At 42.3% G+C, this 17,439-nt stretch overlaps 1 protein-coding gene across 1 annotated transcript in view; it reads left to right on the top strand.

Moving 5' to 3' along the window:
• Positions 1-7,451: 7,451 nt before the first annotated feature.
• The window catches only part of FAM184B (family with sequence similarity 184 member B), a 166,616-nt gene continuing 156,628 nt past the window's right edge, over positions 7,452-17,439 (top strand). Inside the window, exon 1 of the mRNA XM_059381493.1 lies at positions 7,452-7,928. Within this exon, the coding sequence (XP_059237476.1) occupies positions 7,782-7,928 (147 nt within the window). The 5' untranslated portion in view covers positions 7,452-7,781. The remainder of the gene's footprint in view (positions 7,929-17,439) is intronic.

Here is a 17,439-nt window from a genome sequence, read left to right as displayed (position 1 = left end):
ATACCGTAATCTCAGTGCAAGTGTTGTCTTTATTTTCCTCCTGTGGAGATAAGATGGAAGACCTGATCCCAGGCTACTGGGAACTCCCAGTCGAATGGGAGGACTTTGGAAGAATTCACCCAGAGCCAAACAAAAGAGATAAAAGCTTACTGGACACACAGCAAGGGGACAGTGGGCAGGACGGCAAAGAATAAGCTGTCTGCCACAGGGCAGTGGTGAGGGGCTATAGTTACAGGGCAGAATGAGGAAATACAGAATTTTCCCTTTTTTGGTAACTGTGCCTGGTTGTAATTGGTCAGTTAGGGACTTGGCTATTTCTAGGTGGGTCACAGAATAAGCCTGATTACATTCAGCTTGGTGGTCACTGTGGGCGCTTTTACCTTACTCAGGTGTCCATTGCTCAAGCTTCTTGCCTGAAAGCAGGCTCTACACTACCTTTGATGAAATCCTGGTACTAGTTAATGTGTGTGAGGATTACAACAAAGGCATGGTGCCAGTTTAAGATCTGTGTTCATTTCTTGCATTCTTCCCTCAAAAAGGGGGGAATCTTTGACAGAGAACTTTAACTTTTAAAAATATGGTAAAGGTGCTACCCAGAAATCCAGAGCTTTGAGCAGATATTTGAGGGACTTGCAAACTAGTCTAAAAGATGAGTAGTATTAAAAAAATAATAATAATTCAACCAAGTAATTTGAAGGTCTGACTGGCTTTATTAAGCAATTCATGAGTCGGGTAGCATCCTGCCAAGTAAGTAGACAGGAGCTCCAAGGAGTTGAAGTACAAAATGGAAGTTTTTAAAGGAGGGTGGGTGAGGCAAGGAAGTTCTCAGCAAAAGAAAGAAAGGATTCTTCCAGGCAAGGTCACTTTCCCTTTAGGAGGAATGGCAGGGGGTGTCTTCATGCAGATTACCTCATCATCCTCTGTGACAGATTACCTTAGTGATTCTTATCAGAAAATTCCTGACTGACCAGTTAAGACAACATTTGTGGGGGAGCTTGAAATCACGATTAACATTAGACACTGAGCCCTGGTTTGGTGACTTGGCCTAAGTGACACCATTTTGGGCCTGTGGTTTTCATTTTAACAGTAGGAATAAGGCACAGTAGGGAAAAAGGCCTTCTGTGTAAAGAGGTTAAGTGAAATAAACACTCCACTCAAGAATGTGATCTTGGTTTCAGATGAGTAGTAGAAGTATATTAGTAGTAATGACAATCAATTTTCCCATGCAACTTAACTGATAAGGAGAGAAAACTCTGACTAAGCAAAGGCTAAAAGATTAGTAAATTTCTATTAAAGAGATCACAAGGCAGCACCTAGATTATCAGTGTGGTAAAGATGAATTATTCAATACCTATTGAGACAACTATATAGCCATCTGGAAAAACAGGTCTGTATTCTAACTTCACACAGAAAATAGAAGATCAATAGCTTTGCCTATATAAAAATTGAAAAAATTTATGGAGCATGTCAACCAAGAAAAGAATTCACTGAAAATTTAAGCAAACAGACAGTTATCTAGGCAATTCGGATTGTAATTTGGGAGGCACAGATTCCGATAGAAACCTGAATTGTGTTCCAAGGAAGACCAAGAGAGAGCAGAGTTTTATAGGCAAAAGTCTATGAGTGTAGTTCTCATTCAGGTCCTCTATGCAAAGGAGGGATTGGAATTATAGTAGCTGGGATTGGCTGGATTAATATGAAAAGGGATTGAAATTTGTTGAACATATTGACTCATTTGGAAGTGAAGAGTGCAGGTGATTCAGGTGTTCTATGTTATGGTGAGGAGAAAGTTAAGTCAAGGCTGAGGGTTTACAGCTAGCTGAAAAGTTCGGTTTCTAAGTTGAGGACATGCATAAACTCCTCCCTACCCTATGGCTTCCCAACCCTATTTTTTATTATTATGATTATGATTATGATTATTTTGCAAGAGAGAGAGCATGCTTTAGCAGGGGAAGAGACCAAAAGGAAAGTTAGATCATCTTAACCAGGTTCCACACTCAGCTTGGAGCCCAGCTTGGGGCTTGGTCTCATGACCCTGAGATCATGACCTGAGCTGAAATCAAGAGTAAGATGTGGGGCGCCTGGGTGGGTTAGTTGGTTAAGCATCTGCCTTTGGCTCAGGTCATCATCCCCCTGCTCAGCGGGGAGCCTACTTCTCCCTCTCCCTCTGCCTGCTGCTCCCCCTGCTTATGCACACACACTTACTCTCTCTCGCTCGCTCTCTTAAAAAATCAATAAAATCTTAAAAAAAAAAAAAAAAAAAGTAGAATGCTTAACAGAGTGAGCCAGCCAGGCCCCACCTCCCAACCCTATTTTAAAAAGAGACTCTCTTAGCTAAGGTTGCTTGCTTTACCTTGGAAATCTCCTTTTACAAGCATAAGAAAGTTAAAATAAATCACTAACTGGGTGAAATGTTTGCAATATATACCATAGGCCCAGTGCCAAAGGTCCCTACGAGGAAAGATCTTGTAATACATGTTAAAAATTATTAAAGACAATTTAGGTAATATAAAACTTCAATACTTCATGAAGTGGACAGACTCTTTTTTCAGAGACTATAAAGAGGGTAGAAGGCAAGAAGCTTTTATAAAGGTAAAGAATAAAGAACAAGGGGTGGGGTGCCTGGGGGGCATAGTCAATTAAGCTACCAACTCTAGGTTTTGGCTCAGGTCATGATCTCAGGGATGGAGCCCGGCGTGGGGCTCCATGCTCAATGCAGAGTCTGCCTAAGATTGTCTCTCTCTCCATCTGCCCCTTCCCCATGCTCTTTCTCTCTCTCTCTCAAATAAATAAATCTTAAAAAAAAAATAAGGAAGAGAAGAATGGAAAATATCTGATGGCTAGGGCCACACAGTCAACCTTGTTTGGAGTTAAGGAGGAAGAGGAAATAAGTACAGAGCCCAGAATTGGCTTGGCATATGAGGATTGGCTGACTGGATATATTGTGTTTCTGGTTAGGCAAAGCACTAACAAGGACACAGAAGTTATCTTAAGTTTCAGGCTGTTGATGTGACATTCTGAGCACTTTGTCTTGGGCCTAGAAAGTTATTTCAACACAAGGAAGAAAGCCCAGTGAAAACAATTAAAAAAAAAAAAAGGTTTAACTCCAGTAACTGATCAGTTTCTGGAAAGGTCTTCCAACAGTCCTACAATATTCATGTAAATGGTGTGTAGAGGGAGACATTCTTTACCTATTAAAATGGAAGCTCTCTGAAGATCAATACCTGCTAGTTTTGGCAAGGGTATGGGAAAACACGCATTTTTGTACCCTCTTAATGAGAGTATAAATTGGCATAACTTCAAAAGAATGGTATAACAATATATCATCAACATTTAAAATTTGCTGACTTATTGAAACTGGTTTATTAGGATTTATTCCTATGGAAATACTTGCACATGTGTGCAAAGATCCACGTATGATGTCATGTAGGAAGTTATCTTGATTCAGTGGTAATCTCCAAATACACTATCAGGCAGGCTATCCCATATGTCATGGACAGGAAACTCCATGGCCCAAATTAAGATGCTCAAAATCACATGGTTGAGTCAATCACTTTTCAGTAGAAGTCAGTTGGATAGTAACAGTTAAGACATTTGGGATAAGGTGCCAGGGAGCTAGGAGGACGATATTTATCCAAATCCTGTGTTAGGCAGTGTTTATGTCCTATCTGCCACATTGACCTTCACTCCTGACAGGGCTGTTATGGGGACCACTGCTGAAATTGGAAATGCAGCTCAGCAGATAGAGGGGTGCCTAGAGCTGACACATGCTTCTATCAGAAACGTGCAGAGCAAGTATGCCTGGTTAGAGGTCTGCTGTGAGCCATGCTATCTGTGTTTTTCTGGGACAGAACATATATACGGGGGATGGGTGTGAAAAACAAATAGCATTTGGGGAGATACTGTAGCTATCAGCCTGAAGGTGATATTATCTTAACTTAAACTTGGCCTTTCCATTATTTTGAGTTAGTAACCCTCTTGTTTGTTCCATCTTTTCCACGTATATTCCATTCTATCTTTATCGTGTCTTACAATATGCTTTCTATACTTAACACACCTTAACAATTTTATCTCATAAGCTATTTGCTTTCCCATTATATTAACACATGAGTTTTATATGTCCTTTTTGTTTTCCCTGTCCTTTAGAACAGATGTGAATATTGCTGGGTGCCTGGGTAGTTCAGTTGGTTGAACATCTAATTCTTGGTTTTAGCTCAGACCCTGATCTCAGGGGCTTTAGATCAAGTCCCGTGTTGGGCTTCATGCTGGGTATGGAACCTGCTTAAGATTCTCTCTCTCTTGGGCACATGGGTGGCTCAGTGGGTTGGGCCTCTGCCTTCGGCTCAGGTCATGGTCCCAGGGTCCTGGGATCGAGTCCCGCGTCGGGCTCTCTGCTTGGCAGGGAGCCTGCTTCCCTTCCTCTCTCTCTGCCTGCTTCTTGGCCTACTTGTGATCTCTGTCTGTCAAATAAATAAATAAAATAAAATTAAAATTAAAAAAAAAAAAAAGATTCTCTCTCTCTTTCTCCTTGCCCTTCCCCCCACCAAAAGAAAGAAAATGCACATAGCAAACATATATGAAACATCTTACTTAAAATATTTTTTTTTTAAATTTCAGTAGGGGTTAGGATAAATATGTGATTTTGTATAGAGATACTGATTGTTCAAAATACGAATGTATATCTTTAATGACAAAAGAAGAAAAGATGTCTATTTTATATGAATGAATAGGGTTCAAAAACATGATGTACAGTATTCATTTGTTTTAAATATGCATTTATGTACATAACATCTTCTAGACATGTACAGAAAGGACATCTAAAAGAATCTTCTCGGGTGCCTGGGTGGCTCAGTGGGTTAAGCCGCTGCCTTCAGCTCGGGTCATGATCTCAGGGTCCTGGGATCGAGTCCCACATCGGGCTCTCTGCTCAGCGGGGAGCCTGCTTCCCTCTCTCTCTCTGCCTGCCTCTCTGCCTACTTGTAATCTCTGTCTGTCAAATAAATAAATAAAATCTTTAAAAAAAAAAAATAAAAAAAAATAAAAAAAAATTGTCTAAAAGAATCTTCTCTAAAATATTAATGGTAGTTTTTTCTAAGTGTAGGATTGGGGGTAATTTTTTGTTTGCTTCTTATATTTTGTATTATTACAGATGAGTTTTGTGGGGAGAGGAGTACTGTAAGAGGCTTACATTTCTATAATCTACAGAAAGAACAAATCAATTATGGCTTTTAAGAATTTTAGATTACCAGCATTGCGCTCTTCAAAGTCAGATAGACTCAGATCCATTACCAGCTGTATAAAATCGGGTGCTTAGCCTCCCTTATCTTCAATTTCCTAGTCTGTAGAATGACAATGATAATAAGTACCTTAGAGGAAGTAAGAACGTGTGCAAAGAGCATAGCACAATGCCAAGATCATAATAGTGGTCTAATAAATGTTCCCACCCACACACCATATTTGATATAGTGCTTAATTCCCTTCTGCCCTCTATAATTTGAAAGAACCGAATAGTGTGAAAGAACCTACTAACCATAGTGCTAGGAAATCTCAGCAGCTGCAGAGAACTCTTTCCAAGACAGGTCAGCTTATATTATCTTGCCTACTTAGTAGCTATGGTTCAACAAAGCCTGATAAGAGAGTCTGGGGTTTTCCTAGGCTTCCATGAAAAATTTGAAAGTATGGGGTGCCTTGCTGTCTCAGTCAATTGAGCATCTGCCTTCAGCTCGGGTCATGATCCTGGAGTCCCTGGATGGAATACCACTTCAGGCTTCCTGCTCAGCTGGAAGCCTGCTTCTCCCTCTGCCTACTCCTCCCCCTCTTGTGCTCTCTCACTCTTACCCTGTCAAATAAATAAAAATCTAAAAAAAAAATTTTTTTTTTTGAAAGTATAAGGTATCCCACTGATGGGGCACCTGGGTGGCTCAGTTGGTTAAGTGTCTGCTTTTGGCTCAGGTCATGATCCTAGCTTCCTGGGATCAAGCCCTATGTTGGGCTCCCTGCTCAGGGGCGTCTGCTTCTCCTTCTTCCCCTTCCTCTGCTCCTGCTCTATCTCACAAATGAATTTTTTAAAAATTCTTAAAAAAAAAATCCCACTGGAAAATATAACAGTCCCTAGACCTAATAGGATCATATTTAAATAAGTAAAACTTGGAGTTAGATCACAGACTTAACAAACCATAGTGTGAATTCTCAACACCATTCAGACCAGATGTCACTTTTTAAAATAATGTTCATTTTACTATACTGAAATTCAGAGATAATTTTTTAAATGAGCACACACATTTTTAAAAACCAGTATAATTTCTTGATATTAAGATAAAGAAATAAAAGGAAAGTCATTACAATTAAGTATGTATTTCAATATATGAATGATCTGATAAAATTAACTCTATGACTTAATGTATTATTCCGATGCTTGGACATCTGGGTAGACTCACCATGAACAGGTCAAATACAATACAAGTGTGTTGTATTGGCAACCAAATAGCATGAGCCATGTGGTCATTGATGATGTGATTTTCCAAAATGGTGAACAACTTTTTTGGTAACATTTTTGGACTAAAAAGGCTAATTTCCCTCTAGTTTACACAGTGGTTGAATTCCTAGGGGTAATAAGACCCTGCAAAAGTACTTTAAAGGGAACTTGTTTAAAATGTGGGTTCTTGGACACTTAATTCCAAGTATTTTGACTCAGGGAATCTAGCTTAGGACCAAGACACTATATCAAGAGAGATTTTGGTTTGGGCCTTCTGTTTTCTAAATGCACTGGGAAACTGAGATGTTGTCTCAGAGAGGAAATCCAAACTTAGTAGAATTCACAAACCCAGGTTGGCCATTCCTACCCAGTGTAGAATCCTGGGGCCGAAGTAAGAAATTTAGAATAGGAGTATCTTGGTTCAGACACAACTGGGCGTTCCTCTCTTTCTCGTCCCAGATTTCTGTCACCAGCTCCTCTCAGCCACCCCTTTGGCTTCTTCCCTTTGTTCGGTGATCTCTGGCAATCCTCCCGCATCGTCCGGGCTCCTCCCCAAGATGGGGGAAGGGGGGTTGCTACCCGCAGTCCCTACTAGGGCCCACAGTGTGCACCCGGGTCCCGGTACCACGTCGCGTCCCCCCGACTTGCTCTTACCTCCCTTTCCCTCAAGACCCCCTGGCCGCAATCTTTGCCTTCAGCGCTGAGCTCTGAGGCTCGGGAGCCTGGGGCTGAGGGCGCTGGCTGGTCAAGGTGCCCTGTCCCTCGCCACCCGTCCACCCCGGAGAACATCAACAAGGGCCCCTTCCCAGACCGTGCTCCCGGCTGCCCGAGGCTGAAGCCGGCCCTAATTCTTCCGTTGGCTTGGGGTGCCCACCACCGGCAGTCGCTGCTGAGTCGGGAGCTAGGAGCCACCCACGTGTCCAAGAGCGCGGCGCGGGGCCAGCGCAAACCTCTCCAAGGCCGGCGGCTTCTGGTCGCTGAAGCTCCACTGTTGCAGGCGAAATCCGCACCGGCCAGAGAGCGGCGCGCGGGTCGCAAGCCGCACGTGCGGATCCTCGGCGTCTCGCCGCAGGGTGCGGGTGTCCGCAGAGCCCGCGAGCTAGCGAGCGAGCGCCGGAGCAGGGAGGGTGGACTCGCGAACCGCCGAAAGGCCAACACCTCGGGGCGGCAGGGGCCGCGCGGCGGTGCGGGCGGCGGGACTGCAGTGCCACCGCTCCGGAGAAAGCCCACACGCTCATAGGCCCGCGCGCACGCACGTGCACACCGCGGGCAGCGAGAACCCTTGAGTGTTGGACGCGTTATAGCCATGGCTTCTGTCCTCAACAGCAAAATTCACGCGTCCGGGACTTGCCAGGGCTCCAAAGCTGATGCCCGCGGTGGCGCCGACTGGAGAATGGACTGGGATCCCGACATGCACGTGAAAATGTGCAAGAAGATCGCCCAGCTCACCAAGGTAAGGTGAAGCGCTGCGGTCCGGCGAGCTGCGCGCCCTGGGTGGGGTGCCCAGGTTGGGGGAGAGCGGACGCGACCAGGGGAGGCCCATACTGAATCCGAGCAGAAACTTTGTCTGGGAGGCCAGTCGGTAAGGGAAGCGGTCCTAAACCTTACTGGTAAATTGACCTTCTGGAAGCACCTCTCTGGAGAGAGAGGATTCTTACCAAAGAAACTCCTACAGACTGCTTGCTGAGCAGGTGGTCTGTGCTCCCAAAGTGGGAAACAGTTGAATCGGTGCTAGTGTGAATTGTGTGTGTGTGTGCGCGCGCACGCACGCGTGTGTTTTCCTTTGCCAGTTCTGCTCAAATGATCGTGTCTGGAATGTTGTGATTTTATTCATCGCTGTACTTTACAGCTGGGGAGGTCATGTGGACTCTGTTTAAACACTTGATTAATTTTTTCCTTCATTCAACAAATATTTGAGCCATTTGTTGAGTGCGGGCAGCTTGCCTGGCACCGTACTAAACCTGGAAGGCAGCCCAGGGGATTTACTATCAAACTGGGTGCAGATGTTGTAAGAGCATAAATGGGGAAGTGCACCATTCCCCCATTAATTATTGGATTAGGAAAGACCTTGGGAGGTCAGCCAGCCCATCTTCCTACGTCCTCCCAGGGACAGTACTGAACCTCTCCAGGACCGGATGAAGACCACCAAGAGGATGCCACCTTGCCCTTGGTTAACTCTCTGCAGCTTCCCTATTAGGAGCTCCTTGTTGTAGGTTTCCCCTCTTGTGCCTTGTGTATAGATGGAAACAAGATTCCATTCTTACACAAGGTTCCAGTGGGAGAATATAGCTGTTTGCCTTGGAGTTTCCTTTTGACATCATAATAAACTCCTGATACCATGTCTGCTAGTGGAAGGGTCAGGTCCAGATTCTGTCCAGCAGTATATGGGACATGCTCTCTTCCCTGTCCTCCTCCAACCTCCCCATACCTTTTTTTTTTTTTTTTTTTTTGGTAGGTTCACAGGCTCTTTCCTATTTTGCCAGAGGGAAGGGAGCACAGGGACTTGAAAATGGACACTAGATGCCTTCTCCTGCCCCTCCTATCAACTTCCCCACATTCTTGGCATATGAGCCTGTTTCCAAACAGTGATCTCTTTAGTCAAGGATTGAAAAAAGGGATTGGAGATACCCCTTGAGGGTTTGGCATGTGTGGCTGGCACCACTGATCGATCTAATCTACATTTATCCAAATGTGACATCAACCCCTAAAAAATATTGATTCAAGGCTCTAGACACAGTATAAGCCATCTCTATCTTTAAAGAATCTGAAATGTTTTTATAGACACAAGTTTGAAATATGGAAAGAAAACTCAGACGCTACTATATAATCAATTGCTAAGTTGGGTATTTCAAACTGTAAGTTCTATAGAAGTGGAAACAAAGGGTAAGTAATTATGGGCAGGAACATTTAGGGGAGATTTTTATCCCCTAAAGGGATGAACACTTTAATTCAGTTTGGATTTATAGAGTGCCTACTGTGTGCCAGGTGCTGTGCTGATTATTGATGGAATAAAACTGACTAAGACATTGTCCTTACCCCTGTGGATAACAAAAAGTTGAACAGATAATTTCAATACAATGTGGTAAGCATTCCACTCTGTAGTATTTATGGCACACCTATTAAGTGCCAAGCACTGAAGCTAACAGCAGTGGAGAAAGCAGCATGATCCCTGGCACACAGTAGGCAGTGTTTCTTCAAAGGATAGTTTGCATTAGAAATCATAATGGATTCTTATTAGGTAGTGCCTCTCTTTATGGTTTTTATGCTAATTGCTTAAATTAGACATTTTAATATTGATATCAATGTGCTACCTTTCTTTTGGCTAATGTCTGTGTGTCACATATTTTCCATCTCTTTAGACTGAATCTTTCAGTAAGTTGGTTGTATTTCTGCCAGGTGAATTTAATCTTTGTGCATTGATTGTGATTACTAATATATTGGGGCTTATTCTTCTATCATGTTTTATGTTTCTGTGTGCTGTGCTTTTTCATTCTTCCTTTTCCTCTATCCCTGCCTTCTACTGAATTAGTAAAATGATCTATATTTCCTCATTTTCCACTGCTGATTTGAGGGCATTAGGCTTTATTTTTATTCTTCTCAGAACTTTTTTTTATTTTTCAACATATGTACTTAACTATAATTTTTTCTAACAAAGTTATGGTGTAATTCTTTCTTCCTGTAAAAGATTTTCTTTTAAGATTTATTTAGTTATTTCGGAGAGAGAGCAAGAAGGGGAGGGGGAAGGGGCAGAGGGAGAGAGAATATCTCAAGCAGACTCCCCACTGAGCCTGGTTTTCCACCTGGGCCTCCATCTTAGGACCCTGAGATCATCACCTTGAGATCATCACCCTGAAATCATGACCTGATCCGAGATCAAGAGTTAGGGGCTACACCTTCTGAGCCACCCAGGTGCCCCATTCCTGCAAAAGATTTTTGCATACTTTACCCATTTCACATTTGACATTTTTAGAACATTTGACATTTTTAAATTTGAAAATCATTTTTATGATCAAGTGTTAATTAAATTCACTGACATTTCATCACTTCTCACTATTTTTTTCTTGAATCCAAAGCCTTCTCTTTAGATGCACTTTTCTTCTAGCTGAAGTCTATTTCTTAGTAATTTTTGCTGTTGAGGTCTAGGTAGGGGAGGGAATTCTTTGTATATTTGAAACTGTCATTATTTTGCCCTCAGTGTTGGGTGATAATTTATTGGGTATAAAACTCTAGTGAACAGTTATTTTCCCAAAGCACAGTGATGAAAGTACTCCATTGTTTTCTGGCACTGGTTGTTGCTGGTGAAAGTTCTGCTGCTAGACTTTCATTCCTTTGTGGTCAGTCTGCCTTTCCCTTGATAACATGTAATATGTGTGTTTGTTTTGTTTTGGTGTTCAGCACTTTCACCAGGACTTACTATATGTTAGTGTACTTTCTGTTGAGGACTGGTGTGCTCTCTTTAATTCTGGAAAATTATCAGTGACTTTCTCTTCAGATAATGTTTCTCTGTCATTGCCTACCTTTTCTTTTCTGGAACTGCCATCAGGTCAGTGAGGAAGCCTCTTCATCTATACCCTGAAATGTGATTTAAAAAAATTTTTTTTGCTTCCGTGTTGGATTCTGATAAATTCCTTAATTAAATCCTTCTGTTCACTAGTCCTCTAAATAAGTTGTTTAAGTTTTTTAACTTTTGTCAAAGATTTTCCAGCCTTAAGTCTTAAGTCCTGTCAAGTTTTAGAATTTCAATAATTATATTTTTCATTTCTAAGATTACTTATTTCCTCTCTGATTTTAATAACTTGATTTATTGAAGTATAATTTATATATTATAAAATTCATCTATTTAGGTGTACGATTCAACATTTTTTAGTAAATGTTCAGAGTTATTACCTATAACTGTAATCCAGTTTAGGACATTTACATCCCATTTGTCGTCAGTCCCTATTCTCACCCCTACACCAGGCAATCATTAATCTACTTTCTGTCTCTATAAATCTGTCTTTTGCAGACCCTTCAACTCAATGAAAGATAAAATATATGGTATTTCCATCTGGTGCTTTTCACTTAGTTGCTAAATCTTAGCAGAATGTTTCTGAGGTTCATTCATGTTGTAGCGTATGTCAGTCATTCATTCCTTTTCACTGCTCACTAGTATCCCATTGATGGATACGTACCTTCTGTGGGAGACATTTCGGTCATTTCCTCTTTGTGGCTATTGTAAATAATGTTGCTATGAGCATTACATTCCTATGCAAGTCTTTGTGTGGACAAACATTTTCATTAGACTTGGTAGATATGTAGAAATTGAATTGTTGGATTGTATGTTATTTTTTAAAAAGATTTTATTGATTTGGGAGTGAGAGGGAGTGCACACATGAGTGGGAGGGGGGGATGCGGCTCAGAGGGAGAAGCAGATTTCCCGCTGAGCAGGGACCTCCTCCTCCCCCACATGCAGGGCTCTGTCCCAGGACTCTGGTATCATGACCTGAGCTGAAGGCAAGTTCTTAACCCACTGAGCCACCCAGGTGCCCCTGAATTGTATGTTATATTTATGTTTAACTTCTGAAGAAACAGCCAAACTGTTTTCCAAAGTGACTGTATCATCTTACATTGTTCAGCCTACTTTCCTAGGAAAACCCAATCCAACCCCATGCTCCCAGTTCTCGAGTTACAGTGAAGTACATTTCTTTCCTTACTCCACAATTCATTCACTTACCTTCCTTTTTTTCTTTATGTTTACTCTCCTGAAATGTCTTCATTTCTAAAAGTTGAATTCTACTTATATTAAGTCTCACTCCCCCCCCAAAAAAGCCTTTGAAAAACCTAGCTTTTGAAATTAACTATGTATTCATTAATTATTAATTGTGCATTCATTATTCTCTCTTACATCTGTTTTTCCAGAAGTTTGTACAATGCCTGGCACATGGTAGACTCTCAGTAAGCTTGTTAAATTTAAAGTTTCCTCCCACAGATTTGGTTAACACTTTTTTCGTGATATTTATCCATCTGGTATCATAGTTGATTTGTATATACACATACATATACATATGTATGTATTTGTACATATATATATGTCCCTTAAAAATCATAAACTTGGGGCACTTGGGTGGCTCAGTGGGTTAAGCCTCTGCCTTCAGCTCAGGTCATGATCCCAGGGTCCTGGGATTGAGCCCGGCATCGGGCTCTCTGCTCAGCAGAGAGCCTGCCTCCCCTTCCCTCTCTGCCAGCCTCTCTGCCTACTTGTGATCTTTGTCTGTCAGATAAATAATCTTTAAAAAAATCATAAAAAAAATCATAAACTTGAATCTATTCACAATACTTTGCACCTGATAGACACTTAACATATGTTAGGGTAGTAAATATTCATTCACATGGTTGTTCAAAGTCCAGGGTGCACATTAAAATCCCCTAGGTAGCTTTTAAAAATATACCAGTGAGGCGACAACTAGATGGATCCCAGACTGAAGTCTCTTCTGGAGGGAAAAATGTGGCAAGGAGACAGTCAAGTCTATGGACAACTGGAATATGATGATAGGTAGATGAAAAGCATGCATGTCAATGTTAAATTTGCTGGAGTTGAAAATATACTTTGTGGCTATGCAACAACATATCCTTATTCTGGGCTAGTGCACATTGAAATAGGTCTTACTATTTTTTTTTTTACAAAATTATTTATTTGAGACAGAGAGAGACAGAGAACACACATGTATGCGAGGGGGTTGCAGGTTGGACAGAGGGGCAGAAGGAGAGGGAAAAAGAATCCCTAGCAGACTCCTCACTGAGCATGGAGCCCAGAGCCGGGCTCATTCTCACAACCCGGAGATCATGACCTGAGCCTAAATCAAGAGTTGGGACACTTAATTGACTGTACCTCCCAGGCACCCCGAAATAGGTCCTCTTTTAAGAACATAAGTATGATGTCTTATTTTCAAAATATTTGATTTTATAAATAAAACATAGAAAGAGAGCAAATGGTAAAACAAATGGGACGAATGTGAGTCACTGGGGAGGCTCAGTAAAGGGTATGGGGATGTCCTTTGTACTGTTCGTTTCCTAGCAGTGTGTTTCTAAGCTTGAAATTGTTTCCAAATCAAAAATTAAAAACAAGCGCAAAGCATGTAAGGCCCCAGGCCCCACTTGTGAAGGAAGGAGAGAACAGTAACAGGCACTGCTGCTTTCTGAGTCACTCAAGAACTCTTGATGTTTACTTGGGGTCAAGAACCACCATTTCAGAGCACTTGAAGGTTTAAATAGTAAAGTGGGCACAGAGGAGTCATTTGGGCCCTACGAGGTTCCAAATTCATTCCCCACTAAAGCCTTTGGGAAGCTTTTGGTTCTGAAAGCATCGGGCAGGTTTGCCTAGCCCTGCCCCTGGGCCTGTCAGGCCAGCCTCTGCTTTTTTCTTTTAGGGCTCCACATCCTCGTACCCAGAAGGTTTGGCACCCCTCACACCCAGGGATTCTCTGGTTCCAAATTTCAAGGAGGTATAGAATGTCTCGCTCCAAATAAAAGCTTTATATTAGAACAAGAAAATGAATGGGAGAGTTCCCTCTCCGTGAGCCATCTCTCAAACTGAAGGCTAACTCTCAGGACCTGGGACCACAAGCATGAAAACTGCATGCACATAGCACTCCCTCTCATCTCCCGATCAGAGGAAAAGCACCCAGGAGACAAGGAGCGGTCTCGTTAGGTGCCAGAATCTGCTAAGCTAAAAGTATAAGGAGTAGAATAACTCGACAGGACCCTCTCAGTCACCCTTTGAAAAGGATCTGTGCCAGTCTCTTGGAAGACCCTGCAATCAAGGGCTTGCAACTTCCATACATTAGTAATATCTTATGATTTTTTTTAGTGTTTGTAATGCTTTCCTTTTTGAGCTTTAAGGCTTTCTATTAGTTCCTCACCCCTGTCTTTTATTATTTATTTATTTTATTAAGTATAGTTACATCAGTATCAAGTGTACAGCATAATGATTCAGCAGTTCCACAGGTTGCACAAAGCCCCAAACAATAGTCACTGCATGATACATTATTATAAGACTACCTCCTCTATTGTTATACTTTCATCCCCTTATCTGTTTTATTTAAAATTTATTTATTTGAGAGGGAGAGAAGAGACAACACAGTGGAGGGAAGACGGGCAGAGGAAGAGACTCTCAAGCAGATTCCCCACTGAGCGAGGAGCTTGACCTGGGACTTGAGCTCACCACCCTGAGATCACCACCTGAGCCAAAACCAAGAGTCAGACTCATAGCTGACTGCAGCCTCCAGGCACCCATCGACTTATCTATTTTATAACTGGAAGTTTATAGCTCTTAATCTCCTTCACCTATCTCCCTAACTCTTCCTTTCTAGCAACTACCAGTTCGTTCTGTATATTTATGAGTCTTTCTGTATTGTTTGTTTGCTCATTTGTTTTGTTTTTTAGATTCTGCATATGAGTGAAATCACTGGGTATTTGTGTTTTTCTGTCTTATTCCACTTAGCATTGTACCCTCTAGATCCATCTGTGTTGTTGCAAATGGCAAGATTTCATTCTTTTTTGTAGTTGTGTTCTTTGCAAAGGCTTTGACATACTTACTCATCCTCTGTGTGCACAGCAGTTCTGCACAGCAAGAAGGGAAGCACCATCTCTAATCGAGGGAGGAAAAATCCAAGACCCAGGAGTGGGCCAGCATTCTTGCCTGATGTTACATTAGTATGTATTGACAGAACCAGGGCTGGGTGTGTTTGTGGGGGGGGCGAGGTGATATTTCTACCCTGGTCATCCTTATGTTTCCATAACCTCTCCCAATCATCTTTACTACTTTTTCCCATGGAGGGAGAAAGGTGTATCCAATTAGTGAAGCTGAGAGCAGGGACTGGGCAGAGATCTTTCCTTAGCCTACCTTTTTCCTCATGGAGTAATCTGCTCATAGAGGCACACATTCTACTCTGTCTGCCAGGGCATCGATTTTTACATGATCTCACCCTAGTCCAACGTCTACTAAGAGAGATGATATTGATGTGTGGGGGAGATAGTGAATGTTTATAGAGATTGAGTGGATGATACTGTTATGGGACTAGATCCTGAGTATGATCAGAAAGATTAAGGAAAAACAATTATAATTTCTTTTTTTAAAGATTTTTTGTTTATTCATTTGAGAGAGAGAGAGAGCATGATCGGGGGGAGGGCCAAAGAGAGAGGGAGAAGCAGACTCCCTATCGAGCAGGGAGCCAGATGCAGGGCCTCCATCCCAGGAGCCTGGCATCATGACCTGAGGCGAAGGCAGATGCTTAACTGAATGAGCCACCCAGGTGTCCCAAAACAATTATAATTTCAATTCATAGTTATCTTTTCAACCAATTTAAACTTGATTAATTTCTAGAGGGCTACTTCTTACTCTTATTTATATTAGTAAATATAGATGAAAAATTAAATGAGAATAAACATGAAGACACCTGGAGCTAATGAACAATTTGGGGGTTTTCCTGGGACTGTCCTTCCTCCTGATCCTTACATGGTTGATAGCAGCTAAAAGAGCATCTCTATTTAGAGAGGCCTTTTCTGACCTTCCAATGCAAAGGGGCGTCGCGACTTTCCTCATCTCTAATCAGAAAAAATTAGGTCTTTCTTCCTCGGTGATTTGACAAAGGAGGTTTCACTAACTTAGTGTGGAGCATCTCACCCAGGGCTGTTTATATCATCGTGTTGATAGATACTGGTCTCCCTTCCATTTCTGAACTTGTAGAACTGCAGAGGGCCGGAGCTCTCGCCCAGTCCTCAAAACCAGCAATGGGACAAAGCTAGCCCTTCTCTGGGTCGGAGAGGCAGTACCCCAAGGCAGTGGGAGTGATGCCTGTTAGCGACAGGCTGCCACTTGAGCCCTGTGTTTTCATGGCTTAAAGGTATGGAAGTTTTATTGCACCAACTGACTCCTGCAGCTTCTCTGAAAATACCCTCCTGCTTGTTGGGGCTTGTTTGGGGACAGATGTTCAAGCAGTTCCATACCAGTTTGCTTTAGGATTCGAGATTGGAAAACTACAGATCTGTTTTAACAAGTCCTCTCCTTTGGAATCTTTCCATTTAATGATGTGATTCATGGTGTCAAGCTGGCTATCTCACAGAAATCTTTTTGCCATAAAACACTATGAGGTGCACTTGAAGTTGGATGTCTTTGAACCCGACCTGCTAAGATGCCTTCACTTTTGCATGACCCTTCCGGTGTCTGCATCCCTCCTTCCACACAGCAGCCAGAATGACCTTAAACCTGAATCACACCCTCACACACTGTTGGTGGGGACATACCACATGGCAGCCGCTTTGGAAAACGGTCTGGCAGTTCCTCCGTTAAACAGTTGTCATATGAACCAGCAATTCCTGAGTCCTCAAGAGAAATTAAAACATACACCCACACAAAAACTCACATACAGTTTTCAGAGAAGCACTTTTCATGATAGCCCCCAAAATGGAAATAAGCTAAATGTCCATCAGTTGAGGAACGGATAAATAAAATGTGATACAGAGTACAAGACGGCGGGGAGGGGGGCACGCAGTGGCTACGGGGTGCAGGGTTTCTTTTTTGGGGTAAAGAAAATATTCTAAAGTCAGTTGTAGTAAGGGTTACACAACTCTGTGAATGTCCTTAAAGCCACTGACTTGTACTTTAACTGGGAAAATTGTATGGTGTCAGAGTCATATCCCAATAAAGCTGCTAAATTAAAGCAGACGAAAGAAATCCAAACCAAACAAACTGAACCCTATCTTCCTCCTGCTTAAATGCAGTTCTGAAGCAAGTCCCAGTGACTTCACCCTGTAAACAAATAACAAATCAGCCCAACTCTGTTCCCCATTTCCACCTTCCCCTCTGCCCCTACCCCTGAGGAGCCTTGTGGCCCACCCTTGCCACCTCACATGGGGGCAAGAAAGAGCTTTGAAATATAAACCAGAACATGGTCTTCTGTTTAAAACCCACCAGCAGCTTCCTGTTT

This window comes from Mustela nigripes, chromosome 1, assembly GCF_022355385.1.
Source record: "Mustela nigripes isolate SB6536 chromosome 1, MUSNIG.SB6536, whole genome shotgun sequence".
Taxonomy (NCBI): domain Eukaryota; kingdom Metazoa; phylum Chordata; class Mammalia; order Carnivora; family Mustelidae; genus Mustela; species Mustela nigripes.
The sequence above is the reverse complement of the archived record's forward strand: the minus strand, read 5'-3'. Positions and strand labels throughout refer to the sequence as shown.